Raw genomic sequence first — 20,445 nt, forward strand, 5'->3', positions numbered from 1 at the left:
ATTCGCCAATATCTTGTAAATTAAATAATTTTTTTAATGGCCTTGTGTCGAGGACATTTAGCCACAAGTTCCTAGCGGAACAACGGTACTTATTAGAAAAACTCATTGTATCACTTATTTATATAAAAACTTATATCTAACTCTATAATATACAGTGCATTTTTTTTATCTCGGGTCATAGGGTTTTACGTGTAATATTTTCAACCCCATGTCAGAACCTGTTCTATTTAATCGATAGGATTGAAACTTGGAACAAGTGAAGTTTAAGTTAACAGACTTTAAAAAATCCCATTATTTTGTAAACAAATTTGCGAGAAACCTATTTAAAATACATTTTTCTGATGAAAAAGTTTGCTTTTTCTGCACCTCGTAACCTTCATTACCTTTACACTTTAAAGCAGGTAGACAAATATCTGACAATGACACAAAATAATTTCCTCAAAATCTCAAAAATATATTTTCAAAAATCAACAATAAACAAATAAAACCTTTCAAATAAATTGTTCAAAGTGACCTCCAAATTGAGCCAAACAAAAGCCCAGACGGTTGTAGAAATGTCTTTTAACATTTAGGAGCTGCCGGGGAGTAATGGTACGCGAAGCCTCGATAATTCTATTACGAAGTTCGATATTGTTCGGTCTGCCTCTAACAATATCAAACACTTTCGATGATAGATAGCCCCAATAAAAGTTATCTAAAGGCGAAAGATCGGGGCTTCGCGCCGGCCATTTAGATGGCCCAAAACGTCCAATCCAGCATCCTGGGAACGTGGCATTCAAAAACTCGATAACAGTCGCTACACTATGAGCGGGGGCTCCATTATGTTGAAAAATTATCCTGCCATTTTGAACAGCGTTTCCTAATGCGGGAAAGACCTGCACCTGAAGTAATTCTAAATATTTTGCAGTATTCAGGCTACCCTCTATGAAAAATGGTCCAATTATTCGATCTCCAAGAATTCCTGCCCACACGTTAAGTTTCTGTCTCGTTTGGGTATGCGTTTCCTGGATGACGTGAAGATTTTCTCGCGCCCATATTCGAGTATTTTGTTTGTTGACTGTACCATTTGTACAGAAAGTACTTTCGTCTGAAAATAGTATTTTGTTTGTAATTCTGGGGTCGTTGTTAATTCGTTCCATCCACTGTTCACAAAACTGCATTCTAAGAAAATAATCATTAGGCAAGAGTTCTTGAACATTTCTAACTTTAAAAGATTTGTATTTTTCTTTTCTGATTGCCTTATAGCAACTACTCCTACTTTTTCCGGTAACTTCAGCAAACTGAGTAAGACTATTTGTTGGATTTTCTTAAACGGCCAAGCATACTTCCATTTTAAATTCTTCGTCTACTACAGTTTCGGTTCTTTTTCGTTTTAAGTGAGAACTTGCGATGCATCCAATCGTAATAAATTTTTCATGAAACCGTTGTACAGTTGATCTAGATGGGACGGGACGGTTAGGATAAGACACGGCAAAATTATCTATCACTTCTTGCGCCGACATTCCTCTAATGTAGTTTGAAACCATCTCAATACGTTCCTCCGTAGTGTAAATCGACATTTTAAAGAGTTTTTGAACAATTTCAATGGAGCAATTTAAAAATTATTTACTGTCAGATATTTGTCTACCTGCTTTGAAGTGTAAAGGTAATAAAGGTTACGAGGTGCAGAAAAAGCAAACTTTTTCATCAGAAAAACGTATTTTAAATAGGTTTCTCGCAAATTTGTTTACAAAATAATGGGATTTTTTAAAGTCTGTTAACTTAAACTTCACTTGCTCCAAGCTTCAATCCTATCGATTAAATAGAACAGGTTCTAACATGGGATTGAAAATATTACACGTAAAGCCCTATGACCCGAGATTTAAAAAAAATGCACTGTAGATATCTGCTTATATCAATTATTTTAATATCTGTATTAAATGCTAATTTACTTTACTTGAATGAAATAAAAGTAATGCAACTAGTAATGAGAAAATTTCCCCTTTTATGTTAATACTGTGTAGTCCGTATATTGATAAATATATTCTTCATATTATTAATTGCTGTATTGAAAAATAATACGTTCCTGACTCATAGAAGTTATCAGTAGGGCAGCCATTACCAAAGACAACTAACTCCTCTAATTTTGAAAATAATAATAATAATAATAATAAATCGTCTTTTATTGAGTATTTCACTGCTATGAATATCACACAGAAAGCGATATTTAGCCAACATACAGCAATTCTTACGTATAACCTTCAGTGTAACAAATGTCATTAAACGAAAATGTCATGTAAACTTAAATATACATTTACAAATGCATAAATTTTTAAACATAAAAAAATTAATATCTAACTTTTTAGAAGAATGATTCTTTCAATGATACTGCTCTTCTAAAAAAAGACCTGCAATCATTTTTTAATTGGTGTGATTTTAACAGGATGTCACTTAATATTAATAAATGCCATCAAAATTACTTTTTAAAGGCACAGGAAACCTATAAATTTTATTTATTCCATAAATAATCTCCACTTGGGTCTAAAACAAAAGTTTCGGACTTGGAAATCTTGATGGATCAAATATTATCATTTTAGGGTCACATCAATCATTTAACTGATTGATTTCATTCATAGGTCAAGTATTGACTTGTCTCGTTTAGAGTATGGGTGAGTTGTTTGGTCCCCATCTTACGATTGTTACATTGAGCAGCTCAAAAAAAGTCCAAAATACATTTTTGAAAATTTCTGCATTTAGAAGTGGATATTACAGACGAATGTAACTATCAGTAGGTTAGGAATAGTCTAAATTTGCCTACACTATAGTCAAGACGAATTCTAAGTACTGGATTTATGTTTTTTTACATAAACTAAGAAATGCTTTTGTGGGCTGTTGTAATAAATCTGTTTGATTCTAAATTTAGTACTTTTAAGCAAAAACTAAGACAAATTTCGTAAATTGTTCTTTCTTCAATCATGGTCTTGCTACTAATTTGTATTAAATGATGTACTTATTAATTACTGTGATTTTGAGTGATACCATATGGAGATATTTTTCACTAAACTTAGATATAATTTATTATATATTTCTATAATTACAATGTAAATAGGTTCCGTTGATAAATAAATAAATATAGCCCATTAAAAAAATAGACATAAATTACTCCATATATTTTAAGATATATGAAGAAAACGATAAATTACTAGAAATATAGTATATTTATACAGCGTGTCTATTTATTACTCTCTTCCTCCATTGTAACTATATTTTTTAAGCAAAAAACTTCAATTTCTTTTTGTGTACAAAGGATAATAGAATCTACATGTCAAAATTGTTTTGACTTATACAGAATGTCCACAAAAGACCTTATATTCTATTAGATTTTTAGATTCTTCGTAAAATTTTAAGAAATTTGAAGTCATGCATGTCATACTTTAATCAAGTAGTTTTTCAACTTTAAGATGCTACAGAGCCATAACTACTTGTCATATGATAAAATTATTTTTACATGCCTATCTTAACTTTTTAAGATGTGTTTAATAAAAGAAAAAAATTTTACTGTCACTTGTATTTTTTTTCCTTAAAATGTTAAAAAAATTCATGGGTAACGTAGCTAAAAATGAGATTTTATCCTATAACGAATACTTATGAATTCTATAAATTAAGTCTCTATAAAAAAGTCGATTTTCAACTGTCTCTAATTCAAAAACTACTTGAATAAAGTATAACATGTAATACATCAAATTGTTTAAACGTTGACGCAAAATCAGAAAATCAAATATTAAGTAGGATGTTCCATTTAAAAAAAAAAACATAAAATTCTTTAGTCGCCCTTTTGTGAACAACCAATAATAGTCAATATATCAAATGACAAGGTCTTTAATTTTGGGGATTTGAATGACAAATCTTAACTTGAGACTTAAAACAAGATAATTTTTAAATTGTGTACTTATGTATATAGACAGATATTTGGTGGTAGATGTTGTTTTGGTGGTAGATGTTGTCCACTTGCATCGCCCGGTAGTTCCAAGGAACTCACGTTTCGCCGCCATGTCGATATGTCCGGTTTCCAAAGGGGAAATGGAGAAGAAAAGTAAATGCATAATGGCGCCCTACGACCAAAACTTTCCGGAGGTAAACTCGCCTCCCATTCGGATCTCCGGGCGGAGGCTGGTCGGGGGGATCCATCAGGCGGATCAAAAAGCCTAAAAATCAATTTCTGCAACATCAGAGGCCTAAACACCAATATTAATGCAGTACACCAACACCTGCAATCAAATAAACCTCACATTCTGGCATTGGCAGAAAGAAAGGTGAAACCTTCAACAACAAATGTTCACCTCATTTATCCTGGATACGATCTACACACCCGATTTCGACTAAACTTTGGATTGGCAGTATTTGTGAAGAACGATTTGAGTTGCCAGCGGGAGGAAATGCTTGAAATTAAAATGAATGACGTCATGTGGTTCAAAATAATAGCCAGTGGTGCCACGAAATTTATCTGCTGTATCTACAGACCACCAAGCGACACCCAATATAGACGGCTCTTTTTGAACCTGGTTGATTGCATTAACCATCTGCAAATTGACTACCCAAGCGCAGAAATCATCGTCATGGGTGATTTTAACGTTCACAATATCAACTGGCTGCGCTTCTGCAACAAGAACGACGATGAAGGACGAGAAGCTGAGCTATTTGCCACCATATGCAGGCTTACGCAGCTTGTGGAGGAACCTACCAGAATCCCCGATCGAGACGGCGAGTTCGCGAGTCTCCTAGATCTGGTCTTGGCTTCAGACCCTGACTCGTACACAGTATCAGTACATGCCCCCCTAGGAACATCGGACCACAAATTGATAACAGTCTCTTGCCAGTTGGAGGTTAAAACGCAGGATCCTCCGTGCCGCGGAAGGTATCGCACTATAAATCAGCAGAGTGGAACCATATTCGGGAATTTTATCGCTCATTCCCTTGGAAAGAAGTCAGCTTTAGAACCAATAACATCTCAGAATGTGCAAACCAAATTACAGAGACGATCTTGGCAGGAATGGAAGCTTATATCCCTTTTTCTACTAAATGCGGATCAAACAATAAGCAATGGTGCAACCTGAATTGCAAAAAGGCAGTAAACACTAAAAACGCAGCATATCGCAAATGGCGTCAACATCCTTCCATCGAAAATCGGAGGAACTTTTTAGCCTCCAGAAATAGCTGCAAGCGAATTATTGATGAATGCAAAGAGAGTCACAACAACAGGATCAAAAACAAACTGCTAAACTGCCCAAATGGAACAAGATCTTTCTGGTCGGTATCGAAAGCCGTTAGTCAAGGATTTGCTAAGTCGGCCTTGCCACCCCTAACAGCAGATGATGGTTCTATCGCGGTAACAGCAAGGGAAAAAGCCAACTTACTGGGTAAACTCTTCGCGTCCAATTCTACTCTGCACTCGCAAGGCAAAACAACGCCATATTTGCCAAGGGTGAATTCATCAATGGGAGAAATTTCGTCTCCCTAACGAATTATAAATAAAATTCTTAAAAGCGTAGACACCAACAAAGCTTTTGGACCCGATAGAATTCCAGCCCTAATACTAAAACGTTGTGCAGACGAATTGACTCCTCCCTTATGTAGACTGTTCACGGCATCGTATAAGCAGGGCCAATTTCCAACAAGCTGGAAAACTGCTCGAGTGCAAGCTGTACCCAAAAAGGGTAAGAAGGCGATGCCCTCCAATTACCGCCCGATTGCACTAGTTCCAGTAATATCGAAGATTATGGAGAGAGCAGTCAACCAACAACTGTTAAGATATCTGGAATCATCTGGACTAATCAGCGAACATTAATACGGCTTCCGAAAGCTTAGATCCACCGGCGATCTTCTGGCCTACGTCACACACTTGTGGACGGAGGCCACGGAGAAGCACGGCGAGTCCCGCTCAGTCGCTCTTGACATTTCCAAGGCATTTGACAGAGTGTGGCACGAGGGACTACTAACCCAGCTCTCCTCAATCGGCATACAAAACTCATTATTGAATTGGATCAAAAGTTTTCTTGAACAACGAACAATCCAAGTCGATGGATACCTCTCCGACAAATTTAACATTAACGCTGGAGTCCCTCAAGGATGCATTCTATCCCCCCCCCCCCTTTCCTTGGTATATATCAACGATTTGCTAGGAACCACTGTCAATCCAATCTACAGCTTTGCGGACGATAGCACACTTATTTCCACATTTAAGTCCGCCAAACCAACGACAACCGCAAGTTCTCAGAATCTTAGGCAGCAACAAGTAGCTTCAACCAACAACGATATTAGAGCAATCTTGGAGTGGGGCGATAACAATTTGGTCAATTTTAACGCTAAAAAAACGCAAGCTGCAGTATTTACGATGAAGACTAACCTTCGTGGCCCGGAGCTGGTTATGGCACGGAAAACATTGCCAATGAAATCATTATTACATCTTGTAGGAGTCGAGGTCACAACAGCGTGTCCTGGTATGACCACGTTGCCAAGGTCGCCAGAGCGGCTTCCAAAAAACTCGGAGTGCTTTTCAAAACGAAAAAACTGTATACACCAGAATAGCTGCTGACTCTTTATAAGGCTCAAATACGTCCTTCCCTCGAGTATTGCTCGCATGTCTGGAGCTCTGCACCCAAGCATAGTTTAAACCTGCTGGATTCTATACAGAAGAGAGCTATTCGTCTTATCGACAAACCAGAACTGACAAAGAGTCTGGATAGTCTGGAGCACAGGAGAAATGGTGGCTGATCTCTGTTTATTCTACCGTTATTATCACGGTAAGTGCTCCTCTGAGCTGGCAGGCCTGATTCCACCCAGGGCTATTCCGGCAAGAAGGACGCGTCTAGCAGTTGCGGCTCATCAACATCGAGTCCACCTGCCTACCCCAAGGACGTCGCTGTATCGGGACTCATTCATCTGAAGAACATCTTTGTGGAACGGGCTTCCACCCCACATATTTCCCGACGCATACAACCTACAGCGATTCAAGATAAATGCCGACAAATATCTTCGTGCAAGCACCACTCCAAGAGTGACATTGGACTTTCCTCTTGTGCTTGTGTTTACCATAAAAAAAAAATTATTTAAATCAGTATTTATCTTCAATTCTGCGCATTGAGTTTATTGGTAAATACAGTTGAGAGTCATATGCATACTGAAGAATTTCATTTTATTTACCTCTGATTTGTTGAAAAAATAATGGTGATAAAATTGAACCTTGAGAAACACCATTTTCTATTTTGTTAAAATTTGATATTAAAATATTGTATTCGTTTTTAATAACCACAAAATCATCGTATCGGTCGGAAAGGTAACTTTAATTGATTTAATGCAAACTAGTATCTTATAACTCGAATAACACAACTCCAAAAGCCAATATAATGTATATTGGCTTTTGCATTATAATATAATGTTTGAGCCTTTTAATTTTTGATAAGTTTATTTTTAAGAGTTTCAATTTTATTTTTGTATAGTGTTTATATTTAATTTTTATTAGAATAACGTTTCAATTTTCATTATCCAAAAAACAGCATTATAAATACTTTGAGGTTACCAATCTATGAGAGTTGTATGCGGATGTATGTAAAGTCTGAACTTTCGAGTAATATTTTGTGAAATTTCCAGTAATACTGTTGCTCCCATCAAAGTCATTAGAAGTGACATTTTTTTTGAAAAATCCAATAAAATATCCAAAACGGCCATGTAGAGAAAACTGGATACTCAATAACTGCAATACCTTGCCAAATGTTTTCTTAAAAAAGGACAGATATTTGTTGACTTGGTAGTAGTATATGTACAGGAACATATTATTTGGTTATGTGTTTCAACTGCTCTGGATTTGGACATGTGGGTAAATATTATAAGGAGAAGACGTGCCAGAAATGCGGAGAACATCAAACAAAAGACTGTTCAAGTAAAGTTTTAAAATGTCCCAACTGTTTAAAACTTAAATTAAAACCTGAAGATTCCGCCAGAGACTTTCAATGTCCAGTTTACCAACAAAGACTTACACAGTATCAAAGTAACATCAACTACTCGTCAACCCAGTCGGTTTTTCCATCCACAATCCAGAACACAAGGCACGTCTGAGAAGTATAATCCATCATTTTCAATCCTTAGGAAATGCTGTTGACCTCTTAAATACTACATTAATAATACACGAGGAATGTGAAAATCTGCCTTTTATCAATCAATGGAGCATTTGAATGTGCTCCAGTGGGATGTATTTTTTCAAAAAACCAATTAATTATCATTTGCATATATAGGCCATCATCTGGCGATTTTAATGTTTTTATGCTACAACTTGAAAGTTTGGTGCTGAAAATATTTAATGAAAATAAACAAATTTATATGTTAGGAGATTTCAACATTCAATTATTAACTGATTTTGAGTAGTTTAAAGGAGCAGGTATACTGTTGTAATGTGCAAGATGCAAATATTCAATGGAACACAGTTATGAATAATTTTAAGAGCCTGTTTAACCAAAGTTTTTCTCTTAGGCAACTAGGTGATCGAAAGAAAAAAGAAATATATAAAGATGTAGATATTTTAGAATGTAAGCGTAAACTTGATATTTTATTAGTGTTAAAAAACTAGAATGATACTTTTAAATAAGCGTATAGAGTCGAAAAACTTAAATATGAACTCGGGTAACAAATCAAAATGCATGTGGTCTATTTGCAAGGAAATAAATAATAGTGTGGGAGACAATATTGTTAAATTAGAGGGTGAACCAGAAGAAATTGCAAATATGTATAATACATTTTTAGTTTCTGTTATTCCAGATCTATTAAGTTCCATAACTAAAATTCCATTTAATTCTTTAATTAGTGACATAGCGCATAGGTTAAGAAATAAAAATAGCAGTGGAATAGATGAAATCTCTACAAGTATTATTAAAATAGCAACCTCTGAAATCAATAATGTCTTGTGCTATGTCATTAACAACTCTTTTAAATATGGAATATTTCCGAAAAATTTAAAAATTGCCCAAATAAATCCATGCTTTAAAAAAGAGGATTCTGATAATTTTAATAAATATAGGCTCATAAGCCTATTACCGTGGGCGATAAATTCCTTCAAATCATTTAAATCTCCCGGAATGGATGGCATAATGCCAGTCATGTTACAGCGGCGTAGCGAACTGCTGCTGCCTGCACTATGTAAAATAATGCTGGCAAGTCTAGCCACGGCGCATATACCAGAGAGTTGGAGGGAAGCAAAGGTAGTATTTCTACCAAAGACGGGACGCGACTCCTATGCGAAACCTAAATCCTTCCGACCAATCGACCTTACATCATTCCTCCTAAAAACAGAGGAAAAGCTCATAGATAGGCATATCAGGGACAATGTATTACGGGTCAACCCTCTACATCGACACCAGTATGCCTACCAAACAGGTAAATCTTGCGAATCAGCGATTCACGAGATAACCCAGAGGGTCGAACAATCTCTGAACAACAAAGAGATCGCCCTAGGAGCTTTCTTAGACATTGAGGGAGCATTCGACAATACATCATATGACTCAATCAACCGTGCGACAGCAGCACGAGGAATACATCCCATGATTGGCGGCTGGATAACCCAAATGCTAAATCATAGGAAAGTAGCAACAAATCTCAACAGCACAACGGTTAAGGCCAAAGTGTGCAGGAGAACACCGCAAGGGGGCGTACTGTCACCGCTGCTGTGGAACCTTGTATCGGACAGCTTGCTGACACGACTGGAGAGGCAGCTTATCCTCGCTATAGGATATGCTGACGATATAGTCATCCTTACACGAGGGGGTTGTCAGGCTCATGTATTCGAAAAAATGCAAAGAGCCCTGACTACTGTCGAGCACTGGTGTGAGGAAGAACAACTAAGGGAGAACAACTAACTACAAAAACTACTCTGGTTTCCTTTTCCAAAAGAAGGAAACTAGAGCCCATTAGAAACATAAAATTTTATGGAGAAAATCTGCGACTTGAAGACGAGGTACGAATATCTAGGTATAACCCTGGATAAAAAACTCAGCTTCAAGAAGCATGTAATCCAGGCTACAAATAAAGCCACGAAAACTCTTATGTACTGTAAGAGAATGTTCGGTAGATCATGGGGACTGTCACCAAAAATGGTACATTGGATGTACACGACAATAGTTAGACCCATCATTACATACGCAGCACCTATATGGTGGCATGCGGCAGAAAAGAGGACTGTAATACAGATACTCAACAAAACACAACGAATAGCATGTCTGGGCATAACAGGAGCGATGTCAACAACGCCGACTGCTGCCCTAGAGAACCTGATAGGACTAAGCCCGCTACACTTAGTGGTACGGGCTGAAGCTATGTCGGGGGCGAAAAGACTGCTGTCAAATGGCGCAACAATCCTATCGAAAGATGGGCCTAATGCCTTATTTGACAAGATACAGGACCTTGGGCGCCTGGCCCTAAGAACAGACAGAACCAAGGTCACATACCTAGACAAACATTTTGTCATCAAAGAGAAAAGGGGACCACTGGACGCAGAAGCGGACAGACTCAGGCAAAGAGGTTACTCAGTATGGCACACGGCAACCAAACGATCCAAGATCGGGGTAGCTGTGGGCATGGTGGAGGACCAACAACAGGGCAGACAACTCATGCTAAACCTGGGCCTGGAAACAACAAATTTACAGGCAAGCATATTAGGAATACAAACCTGTGTCCTACTGATGAGAGAAGGGCTGCCAAGAGGCAAAACCTTCGCAATTTTCACAGGAGACCAGGCTGCAACACTTGCACTACAACAGTTCGAGACTAAGTCAAGGACTGTGCAAAGCTGCTGGGAGGATCTCAGGAACCTCGCCGAAGCGCAAAATAGGCCAGAGATAATCCTAGCAGAGAATATGGGCAACAATAAGGCTGCAAGAAGGGCTATCCAACTTGCAACTCAGGGCGCCAGCAACAGCCTGGTAGGCTCTGAACCAACATGTTGTGTCAACGATAAGACCTGGAAGAGGGAAATCGGCAACTGGCTAACAAACCAGAACAAATCCTACTGGGAACAGCTGCCAAAGATGGAACAATCCAAACAAGACAAGGCAGCCCACCCTTCAAGAAGGGTGAGAATATACTGGGCCTCTCCAGACAACAACTGCGAAGGGTCGCGGGGCTATTTACAGGCCATGCGCCCAGCAGGAAACACCTGCATACGCTAGGGAAATTAGGTACCTCGCTATGTAGGGGATGCAATGAGGAGGAAGAAACAACTCTTCACATACTGTGCTTCTGTGAAGCATTTAATCAAACCAGGGCAACATTTCTGGGGGAAGAGAAACCCTCACCAGAGGGTATAGGAAATCTACCACTGGGCACAATCCTGGACTTCCTTGAAGGTACAGAATTGAACCTGTGGAACTAAACATATGGGACACAATAGGACTGCTTCTTAGCAGACCGCAGTGTAGGGAGCCACAAGGCACCACCCAGCGGTGGAGTTTTAGTGGGTACAGGACGAAACAGACTCGACACTGAGTCCCACACTACTGGGGGCGGCGCCGCGTAACCAGTGTTCATAAAGAATTTCTCCACCGACCCCAAAAAAAAAAAAAGCCTATTACCGGGGTTTTCAAAAATTTTCGAAGCAGCTATGAGCACAAGATTGATTAATTTCTTTACTTCCAATAACCTGTTTAGTGAAAATCAACACGGTCTCTTAAAAGGCAAATCAACACAAACTGCTATATTTGCATTCATTAAAAACATTGTAGAACGTTTGAAAAATGGTAAAGTTGCTCTTGGAATGCTTTTAGATCTAACCAAAGCGTACGTATTGTTTGAATAGGGACCTGTTAATAAAAAAATTACAGAAATATGGCATAAGGGGAAATGTAATAGAGTGGCTTAGGTCCTACATTAATAACAGAAAACAAATAGTAAAAATATCAAAGGATGGGGAAACAGGTTATTCTAAATATGTATTTAATGATATAGGAATTGCACAAGGCAGCATACTTGGTCCAGTATTGTTCATAATATTTATTAATGAACTTGATCTCCTAATAAATTCACCTAGCCAGAAGATTGTTAAATATGCTGATGACACTAATATTATTATTACTGGTAAATAATTAAAATATTTATCAAATAAAACAGAAGAATTCTTTGACATGATCACATACTGGTTTAGTACAAATATTATAATGTTTCGCACAAAACAATGTAACATACAAAAGCCTTTGCAAATGGAATTTGGCAATAATGATTTAAATGTAAACGAAAATGCCAATATGTTACGTTTATATATCAATGAACACCCTAACTGATCATAACATATAAACCAGATAATAAAAAAGTTAAATTCTATTTGTTGTGGTATTAGAATAGTTGGAAAATACATGAATGAAAAATCCTTAAGAATTCTGTACTTCACTAACTTTGAATCTACTGTTAAATATAGTATAATTTTTTGCGGAAAAGATAGCATGTTACAAAATGTTTTTATTGTTAAAAAAAGGTTGACAAGAATTATAAAAAAAATGGGTTTTATTCAAAGTCGTAGGTCAGTCTTTAGAGTTTTGTGTATTATGACCGTATATGCCTTATACAGATATAATCATTCAAACCTCGCCTATAGGAAATAGTCTATGAGCGTAAGCGAGAGGGGACATATGGAGTCCGCATGAGACAGACAGAGGGCACAATACATGCCGTTTCCAATACGCTACAAATTAATACGTTTGGCAACACTGATATTTCTGCCGCACGGCTCTCCGCTCGTTCATCGAAAAACGAGACAATTCTTATCGCCACCACACTGCACCGCCAATATGAGATTGCATTTTAAACGTTTAACGTTATTTTTATTCCTAACTTCCTGCTTAATCAGCAAAGATTAAATTTAAAACCGCTCGCTATTTTCTTGTTAAAATGTGTTCTCTTGAGGGAAAAAAGCAAATTATTAAGTGGTATTTATTATGCCGGCAGTTCTGTCGTTGAAATATCAGGCAGAATTGCGTTCACGTTCGAGAATCGACCCATTCCCGTACGCAGCACAATTTTTGCAATTATCCATAGGTTTGAGACCTTTGGGTGCTTGCAAAATTGCAGGAAATGCTACGCAAATGAGCAACCACCTGTTGTTAGACCACTAGGTGAAGAAAGGGAGCTTCGAGAGGTTAATGTTTGTGCTGTTGCTGAAATAAACTTTCCTTGCAATAGTACAATCATTGCCAAAGAAACGGGTATTGAGCCTTTAAGGGTTAGAAGAATTTAAAAAAAAAATAAGTACAAGTGCTATAAGTTGCAAGAAAAACCCAAGAAATTTTCCCACAGGATCATGAGAGACGGATGGAATTTTGCCATGAAGTATTGGAAAGGGCAAATCGGGACGAAATGTTTATTAGTAACATTTTGTTTTCAGATGAGTCCTCTTTCTCTATTTGTGGTAAACATAATCCGTCCATTACAGTGGGTTATTCGAGGGAAAATAAGCACATAAGCATACCAACACGTACACAATACTCTCAAAAGGTTAATGTATGGGCTGGCATTTTAGGTGATTCAATTATAGGCCTTTTTTTATCGATGGAAACCTTAATGCCAACAAATACCTTAATCTTTTGAGGGATGAGATTCTTCCTGCTATTCGATGGCTCAATATCAATTTAGAACAAGTTTGGTTTCAATAGGATAGTTGTCCCGCTCATAACGCATTAGTGGTATGTCAATTTCTCGAAACCTCTTTTCCTGATCGAACAATCAGTGAAAACGGTACTATTAAATGGCCCGATTTCGCCCCCAATGATTTTTTTCTTTCGGGCTACTAATTTAAAAAAACTTTGTGTTAAAATTAGGCAATCATTTAATAGTATCTCCATTGAAATGTTGTCGAACACGAAAAGGTCGTTTTATGATCGATTGACGTACTGCACTAATAAACAGGGAGGCCTTTTTAAACCTGACATAACATAATTTTAATTTTTATTTAATATTATCAAATTAACTTAATTTTTTTATTTATTTTGAATTAATTTTTTTATTTCTTGTCCAATATTTAGTTAATTTATGTTTACAACATTATTGCAGTCGGTTTTTAGTTTATTTTTTGCTGTTAGGACAGGCAGCAGCAAAGACTCAAACGAAACAAAATTTTATTTTTAATTTACCACAGAGCAACACATCCTCTCTTAAGGCTTGAACGCCTTAAGAATACTGAAAGGTTTCGGTTTCGGGCTTCGGCGGGGTCCGCTGCTTCGAGTATGTTGTCACAACGTTGCCAGACCTACTGCGATATATAATTCCTATAGGCGAAGTTAGAATGATCATATCTGTATATATTTGAATGTTTTGTTTCTTTTCAAAAAACAAACATCTTTTCCAATCAAAAACGAAGCATAATTATAACACAAAGACATTATACTTTAGGTATTCAGTTCATAAACTTTCACTAACAGAAAAATCTCCACATTATGCATGTATAAAACTATTAACTCCCTACCAGAACACATAAAAAGAATTGTATCAGTTGGAAAGTTTAAGGCTGCAATTAAGGATTTGTTAGTAAAGCTGTAACCCTACTCTTTTAGAGACTGTTGTACCTAATCCTAATGCATGTTTTTGTTGACATTATTTAATTTCATGTACATTGTTTGTAATTGTTATGTGATTTGAAATAAAGAGATACTTAATTATTATAATAGGTATTACTTGAGTAATACTTATTTATAAACAAACCCCACAAAAAACAATAACAAGAACAAAAAAAATTATTTTAAATAAATTCACCCGAATTCACAATTAAGTAACTAAACAAAAATACTAAAAAATAAACTAGTGTACTTTGACACTCTCTAACTTTGTTCCTGTTGGCCATGCTGCTTCGCTCCTGGATAGAATTTGATTATATTTTGTTTTATAAATTTTTCTGTATGACCTACAGTTTATAGTTTCCGATGCCCTCCATTAATGTTAGATTGATATGTTGACAATCCCTTACCATCACTCTCTATAATGCTATCTAATCTTTTAACTCTTGAACTTAAAGACCTTAAGGATACCAAAAGTATTACTAGAAAGGCGAGGTATTTAAAATTAATGTATTAATATTAAAAGTTCTTTACATGCACTGACCTACCGTCGTTTAATATTTATGTTCAATTTGTACATTGTTTTGATTTGGAAATGTAAACTTCATAAGTTGAGTTTGTTTAAGCGTAAAATGGGCTCGAATGGTTCAGTGAACTAACTATTAAGCTAGACTGGACCATTCAGGATCCTCCCGGTTTTGTAATTATTCAAAATTTATTTTTTGTTGCAATTTACTTATTTTCAATAAAAGACGTTTTTCATTATTATTATTATTTAGCAAGAAGATTTTTAAATTCAAATTAGTTTTTATTACCTGACCCCACACTTAATATGTCTAATTTTATACGCAGGTTGTTCCTGACAATTGGCCAAATCATAGTTTAAAGAGATTTTAAGCCAATCAGTGATAGTTTCTATGACAAAAACTGTTTGGTCTAGCAATTCCTTGTTTTCCGCGGATAGTTTCGAAGTTACAAGCGAACGAATGGCATTATGGACTTTCATGATTTCCGTGAAGGTCGTTGCGTCTCCAATCTATAATAAAAAAAATATAATAGTTTATTATTTAGAGAACTGTAAGTATGTTACATACCACCCCCATAAGTTTCTCACAAAGATGAACAAACTCCTCCTTAATTTCCGCATTGTGATTTCTAAAATTAGCCAGCTCGTATTTGGTGATGCTGGATTTCAGATAATCATCCCCTATGGCAATAGATGTCTTCAAATTTTCCTCAACCTCAATGGCATTATCATTGATTGAGTAATATTTAGTTTTGGGGCATTTCTTCAACTCGGTGACGCCCGGCACAAATTGCTTAATAATGTCGTCATTATTCGTATAAGCCGTGTAATCGTATTCTTCTTGATAATGTTCATTGTCATCCAATATGTCTTCGTCACTTAAAATCGGTTCGAATTCTTCTACGTCCGGTAGAGGGGCTTCTTCTACAGGGGGAGTTTTGCTCTAAAAATTTAATGAGAAATGTCGTTTTTATAAAAATTTTTTTTATTTAACAATGTTTTTTTACTTATATATATGAGTTACAGAGATTACATTCACAGTTAATATAAGCTGCTTTCATGTATATAGAAAATACCACCTCAAAAAATATTATTATTATAAAACAATAAAATCACCTAAAGATATAGACCTAAAAACGGATTCGAAAATCAGCATTACGAAGTTAATCGTGTGGTTAACGTTATTGCTTAAATATAATACATGAACTTTAAAATATAATAAAAGAAATAAAATAGAACTCAAGCTGATCCACTAGACCAGATCAAGCAACACAAGGCATAAAAAATGCAAAATCAACACAATAACAAACTTGTGATTGACAACTTGTGAACATGTTTCCTAATAGAAATTTAAAACTGCATACACTTAGAGGCTTCATACTGTTAATTCTAGATAGATTCCATTAAAAATAGATGAAGTCATATAACTAAATCATTTATATGGATTCAGATTTTAAAAAATCTGGGAATATTTGGTGTTTAAAGTTGGTAAAGAAAAAATGGGTTTGGACATTAAAAGTAATAATAATAATAATAACAATAATATGTCTTTATTAAAAAAAGCAATAATAATCTTACAATATTACTTAATACTACATGGCCAAAGAAGGCGAAGATTAGCTTAAAGCTACTCTTTAACTCTTAACCTTCCCAATATTCCTAACATTCACAGTTTAAATGGAGAAAACGAGAAAAAAAAACAAAAAAAAGAAACAAGTATATATAAAGTATTTATCTTCTAGAACACTAGACTATATATTAGATTCATTTAAAAACAAAAGTTTATAATATTTCCTATACACATTTATCGAAGTATTAAATATTGGTTTATAAGTATTAAAGAACTTAACGGCATTATAAGTAAAAGATCGCTCGAACAGAGCCGTGGAATGGTGCGGCATGGTCAAGATATTGTATCTAATATTTCGAGTGTGAACCTGGTTTCTTGGTATTCACTTTTCAAAAAGATATTCAGGTCTTTGACTAACCTATAATCGATAAAGAAAAGTAGAAGTGAAGAATTTGAATAGGTAAGGTAGCGTTAACCACCTCAACTGAAATATAGAGTTTGATACATGATCAAACTTTCCGAGGTTAAAAATAAATCTACAGCAAGTATTCTGCACGCGTTGCAGTTGGTAACGATTTATTTGGTCTAAGCAAGGATAATAAACTATAAGGCAGTAATTTAAAATAGATGAAACAAGAGCCACTACGAGTTTTTTCCTAGTTTTAAAATTTAAAATGTGTTTATTGGTATAAAGCATACGCATGCGTAAATAACTCCTCTGGAGAAGAGTATTAACATGTTCCTTAAACCTTAAAGAATTGTCTATTGTAAGTCCCAGAACCTTCACAGTATCAGAGAACAAAATAGTTTCGTTATCCAATTGAATGTGAACAGTTTCCATTATATTTTTATATGATCCTCGGTTTGAAAACAAAACCATTTTTGTTTTATTAGGATTAATGACAAGGTTATGCTCTTTTAAAAATTGATTTATTACGTTCAGATCAGCGTTAATAGTATCAGCCACGTTATCAAAATTAGCAGAGTCAAAATAATGTATGTATTGAGTGTCATCAGCATACTGATGTATTTCAGAATCTTCAACTAGACCGGGTAAATCTGATGTATATATAAGAAATAATAATGGGTCTAGGATCGACCCTTGTGGGACACCAGAAATAATACTTTTCGAAGCAGAATATTCATTATTCATTATTCACCCTCACTTTCTGGGTTCTACGCCATAAGTAAGTTTTAAAAAAGGACAAAACAACCTCACTACAGCCATAATATTTCAGTTTCGCTACAAGCAAATCATGATCGATGACATAAAATGCTTTCGAGAAATTAAAAGCTATCATTATGGCTGAAATCTTTTTGTCAAGAGCTCGCATATTATCGGTGACGTTTAGAAGTGAACTAGCTATACTATGATGTTTCCTAAAACCAGATTGAAGGGAAGGGAGGATATTATTTGACATTAAAAATGATCATAGCTGCATATAGACTATTCTTTCGAGAACTTTGGAGATTACGGGAAGCAAACTTATCGGACGCAAATCTTGAATACTTTCAGTACTGGAGGATTTGGGAATCGGACATACCACTAACTCACGCCAGGCCGTAGGAAAATATCCTACCTCCAAACAACAATTTATAATATGAGTGACATGATCCAGTATATCAGGGAGACATAAGTGTAACATACGTCGAGTTATGTTATCCAGACCAGAGGCATTGGACCTAATATTTTTTATAGTTTTTTCGACAGTATTTTGGTCTACTAAAGAAAAATGAAAATGATCCTCGGTAAATTTATTACTGGAGTACAAGTTAATTTTGTTTACACATTTATCAGATTTATTAAAAACACTTACAAAAAAATCATTTATTTGATTTGGATCAGATATATTAAACGGCAGCTCGTTATTATTCTTGGTTGTTTTAATATTTAAAGTTTCTAGGCCTTTCCAAAGTTTTTTACCAGTTTTGTCACTCTCCAAGCATGCAAGATATGCAGCTTTTTTTCGTCTTGATGCCAACGCAAAATTACGACACTCCGTGTAATATCTCCAATTTTCTAAACACTTGTGATTTTTGTATTTAGTTAAAGCCGTTCCTTTAAAATAAGTCTTAAGGTGACTGTCAACCAGGCTTTTTATTGAATATTAAATAAACAATTAATATTTTGTTCTAAATATTGAACTTTTTTATTTATGTCCTCAAGATAATAAATATTATCCCAGTAAATCTGTGATAAATCGGTCCTAAAATATATCTCATTGAAATGTTTTGCAGATGGTTTTAAATTTTTGTTTTTGTCTTTTAACTACTAATTTTAAAGTGCAGAAAGGTATTTGATTGTGATCACTTAAACCTGAAACAACGGTGCCACTTTTATGTCAAATATCTTTAGTATTGATAAAAATGGGATCTAAGCATGTTGCAGTAGTATTTGTTATATGAGTTGGTTCATTTATTAATTGTACGTACCCAAAAGAGTTAAGCATAGAATATAATGAATTAGGTTTTAACATATCAATATTTAGATCTCCGAGAATTACTGAATAATCATAGGTCACTAAAAGATGTGGAACAACTTCTTCCAGGAAATTTATAATTTCAAACGCTTTCGATTTAGGGGGCCTGTATATTATAAGTACTGCAATATTGTGTATACCAATTTTAACATTTAGGAGCATAAATTCAAAGTTTACATTATTAACATTAATATTTACAATTTCGCACTGAAACATTGACCTGACGTAGATGCCAACACCACCCCCAACTCTGTCTAATCTATCCTTTTAAAAAAAAATTATAACCTGGCATAGATACCGCACTGCTTAATATATTTTCATTCAGGCACGTTTCACTTATACCCAAAATATCATATTTATTGTTTACAAAATTGAGAAAATCCGGAAAACTTGGCAATAAAGATCTAATATTTAAATTGACTACCTTTAAATAAGAATTTAATTGTTTGTTAGCCATAAACTTTAAATATAAAATAAACTATATAAAAAAAACAATAAAAATAGCTATTTATCCCAGTAAAGAAAGTTATTCGTAATTAATTTGAGATCCAAGCTTTAAAAGATATTTCTGATAGGAAAGACAACTTTTATCAAAGCTATAGTGGTTAGTAGAGATAGACTTTACATTATGTTTGTTATGAGAACCTAATTTAACACAATTAATACACATTTTTTCTTCAGAAATACATTCTTTCAATTTATGATTTTTTCCGCATTTGGGACAAGTGTCTTTTTGTTCGCGACAGTCTTTTACGGTGTGACCATATGCACAACATCGAAAACATTTAATAACACGCAGATAGTCCTCCACAACTGACTTGCTCCATCCTACAAAAACCGATCCTATTCCTAGAAGGCGCTTACGAAGTGCCGGGGAAACTTCAATCACAAGGTCAATTTTATTATTGCGTTGCCTTAACTTGGTAATATATTTGATTTCAGATGCTAAATCTGAGATATTATTTAAAGACGTTATATTGCCTATTATTTGGTCCGGTGTATCTAACCCTTCTAAACGCACTCCCTTTATGATTAATCTTGGATTAAATTTTTTAGCTTGATCAATATTATATTTTTTACCCATTTTTGCAATTAAACTAGTTTTTAACGTTTGCAGCGATCTATTGTCTTGACAGTGTACTGCAACTCCGCCACGAATTTTCGTTGTATTGTTTATGCAAGCTTTAATCTGACCCAGATTAACGGAATGTGTAATGTCATTTAAAACATCATCCTGCTTGGTATTCTCGTTGTTACTTTTAACAATTAAGACAGAAGAATTTGCTTTAACGATATAAAAGTGGAGATATT

The 20,445-nt window shown here is 35.2% G+C and overlaps 1 protein-coding gene across 2 annotated transcripts in view; it reads right to left on the reverse strand.

Moving 5' to 3' along the window:
• The window catches only part of LOC126748188 (protein virilizer), a 52,470-nt gene that overhangs the window by 17,991 nt on the left and 14,034 nt on the right, over nt 1–20,445 (reverse strand). For both annotated transcript variants that reach the window (XM_050457243.1, XM_050457253.1), the window contains exons 8-9: nt 15,653–16,027; nt 15,374–15,594 (exon numbers count right to left, since the gene is read on the reverse strand). In XM_050457243.1, the coding sequence (XP_050313200.1) occupies nt 15,374–15,594; nt 15,653–16,027 (596 nt within the window). The remainder of the gene's footprint in view (nt 1–15,373; nt 15,595–15,652; nt 16,028–20,445) is intronic.

Source organism: Anthonomus grandis, chromosome 2, assembly GCF_022605725.1.
Source record: "Anthonomus grandis grandis chromosome 2, icAntGran1.3, whole genome shotgun sequence".
NCBI classification, from domain to species: Eukaryota; Metazoa; Arthropoda; class Insecta; order Coleoptera; family Curculionidae; genus Anthonomus; species Anthonomus grandis.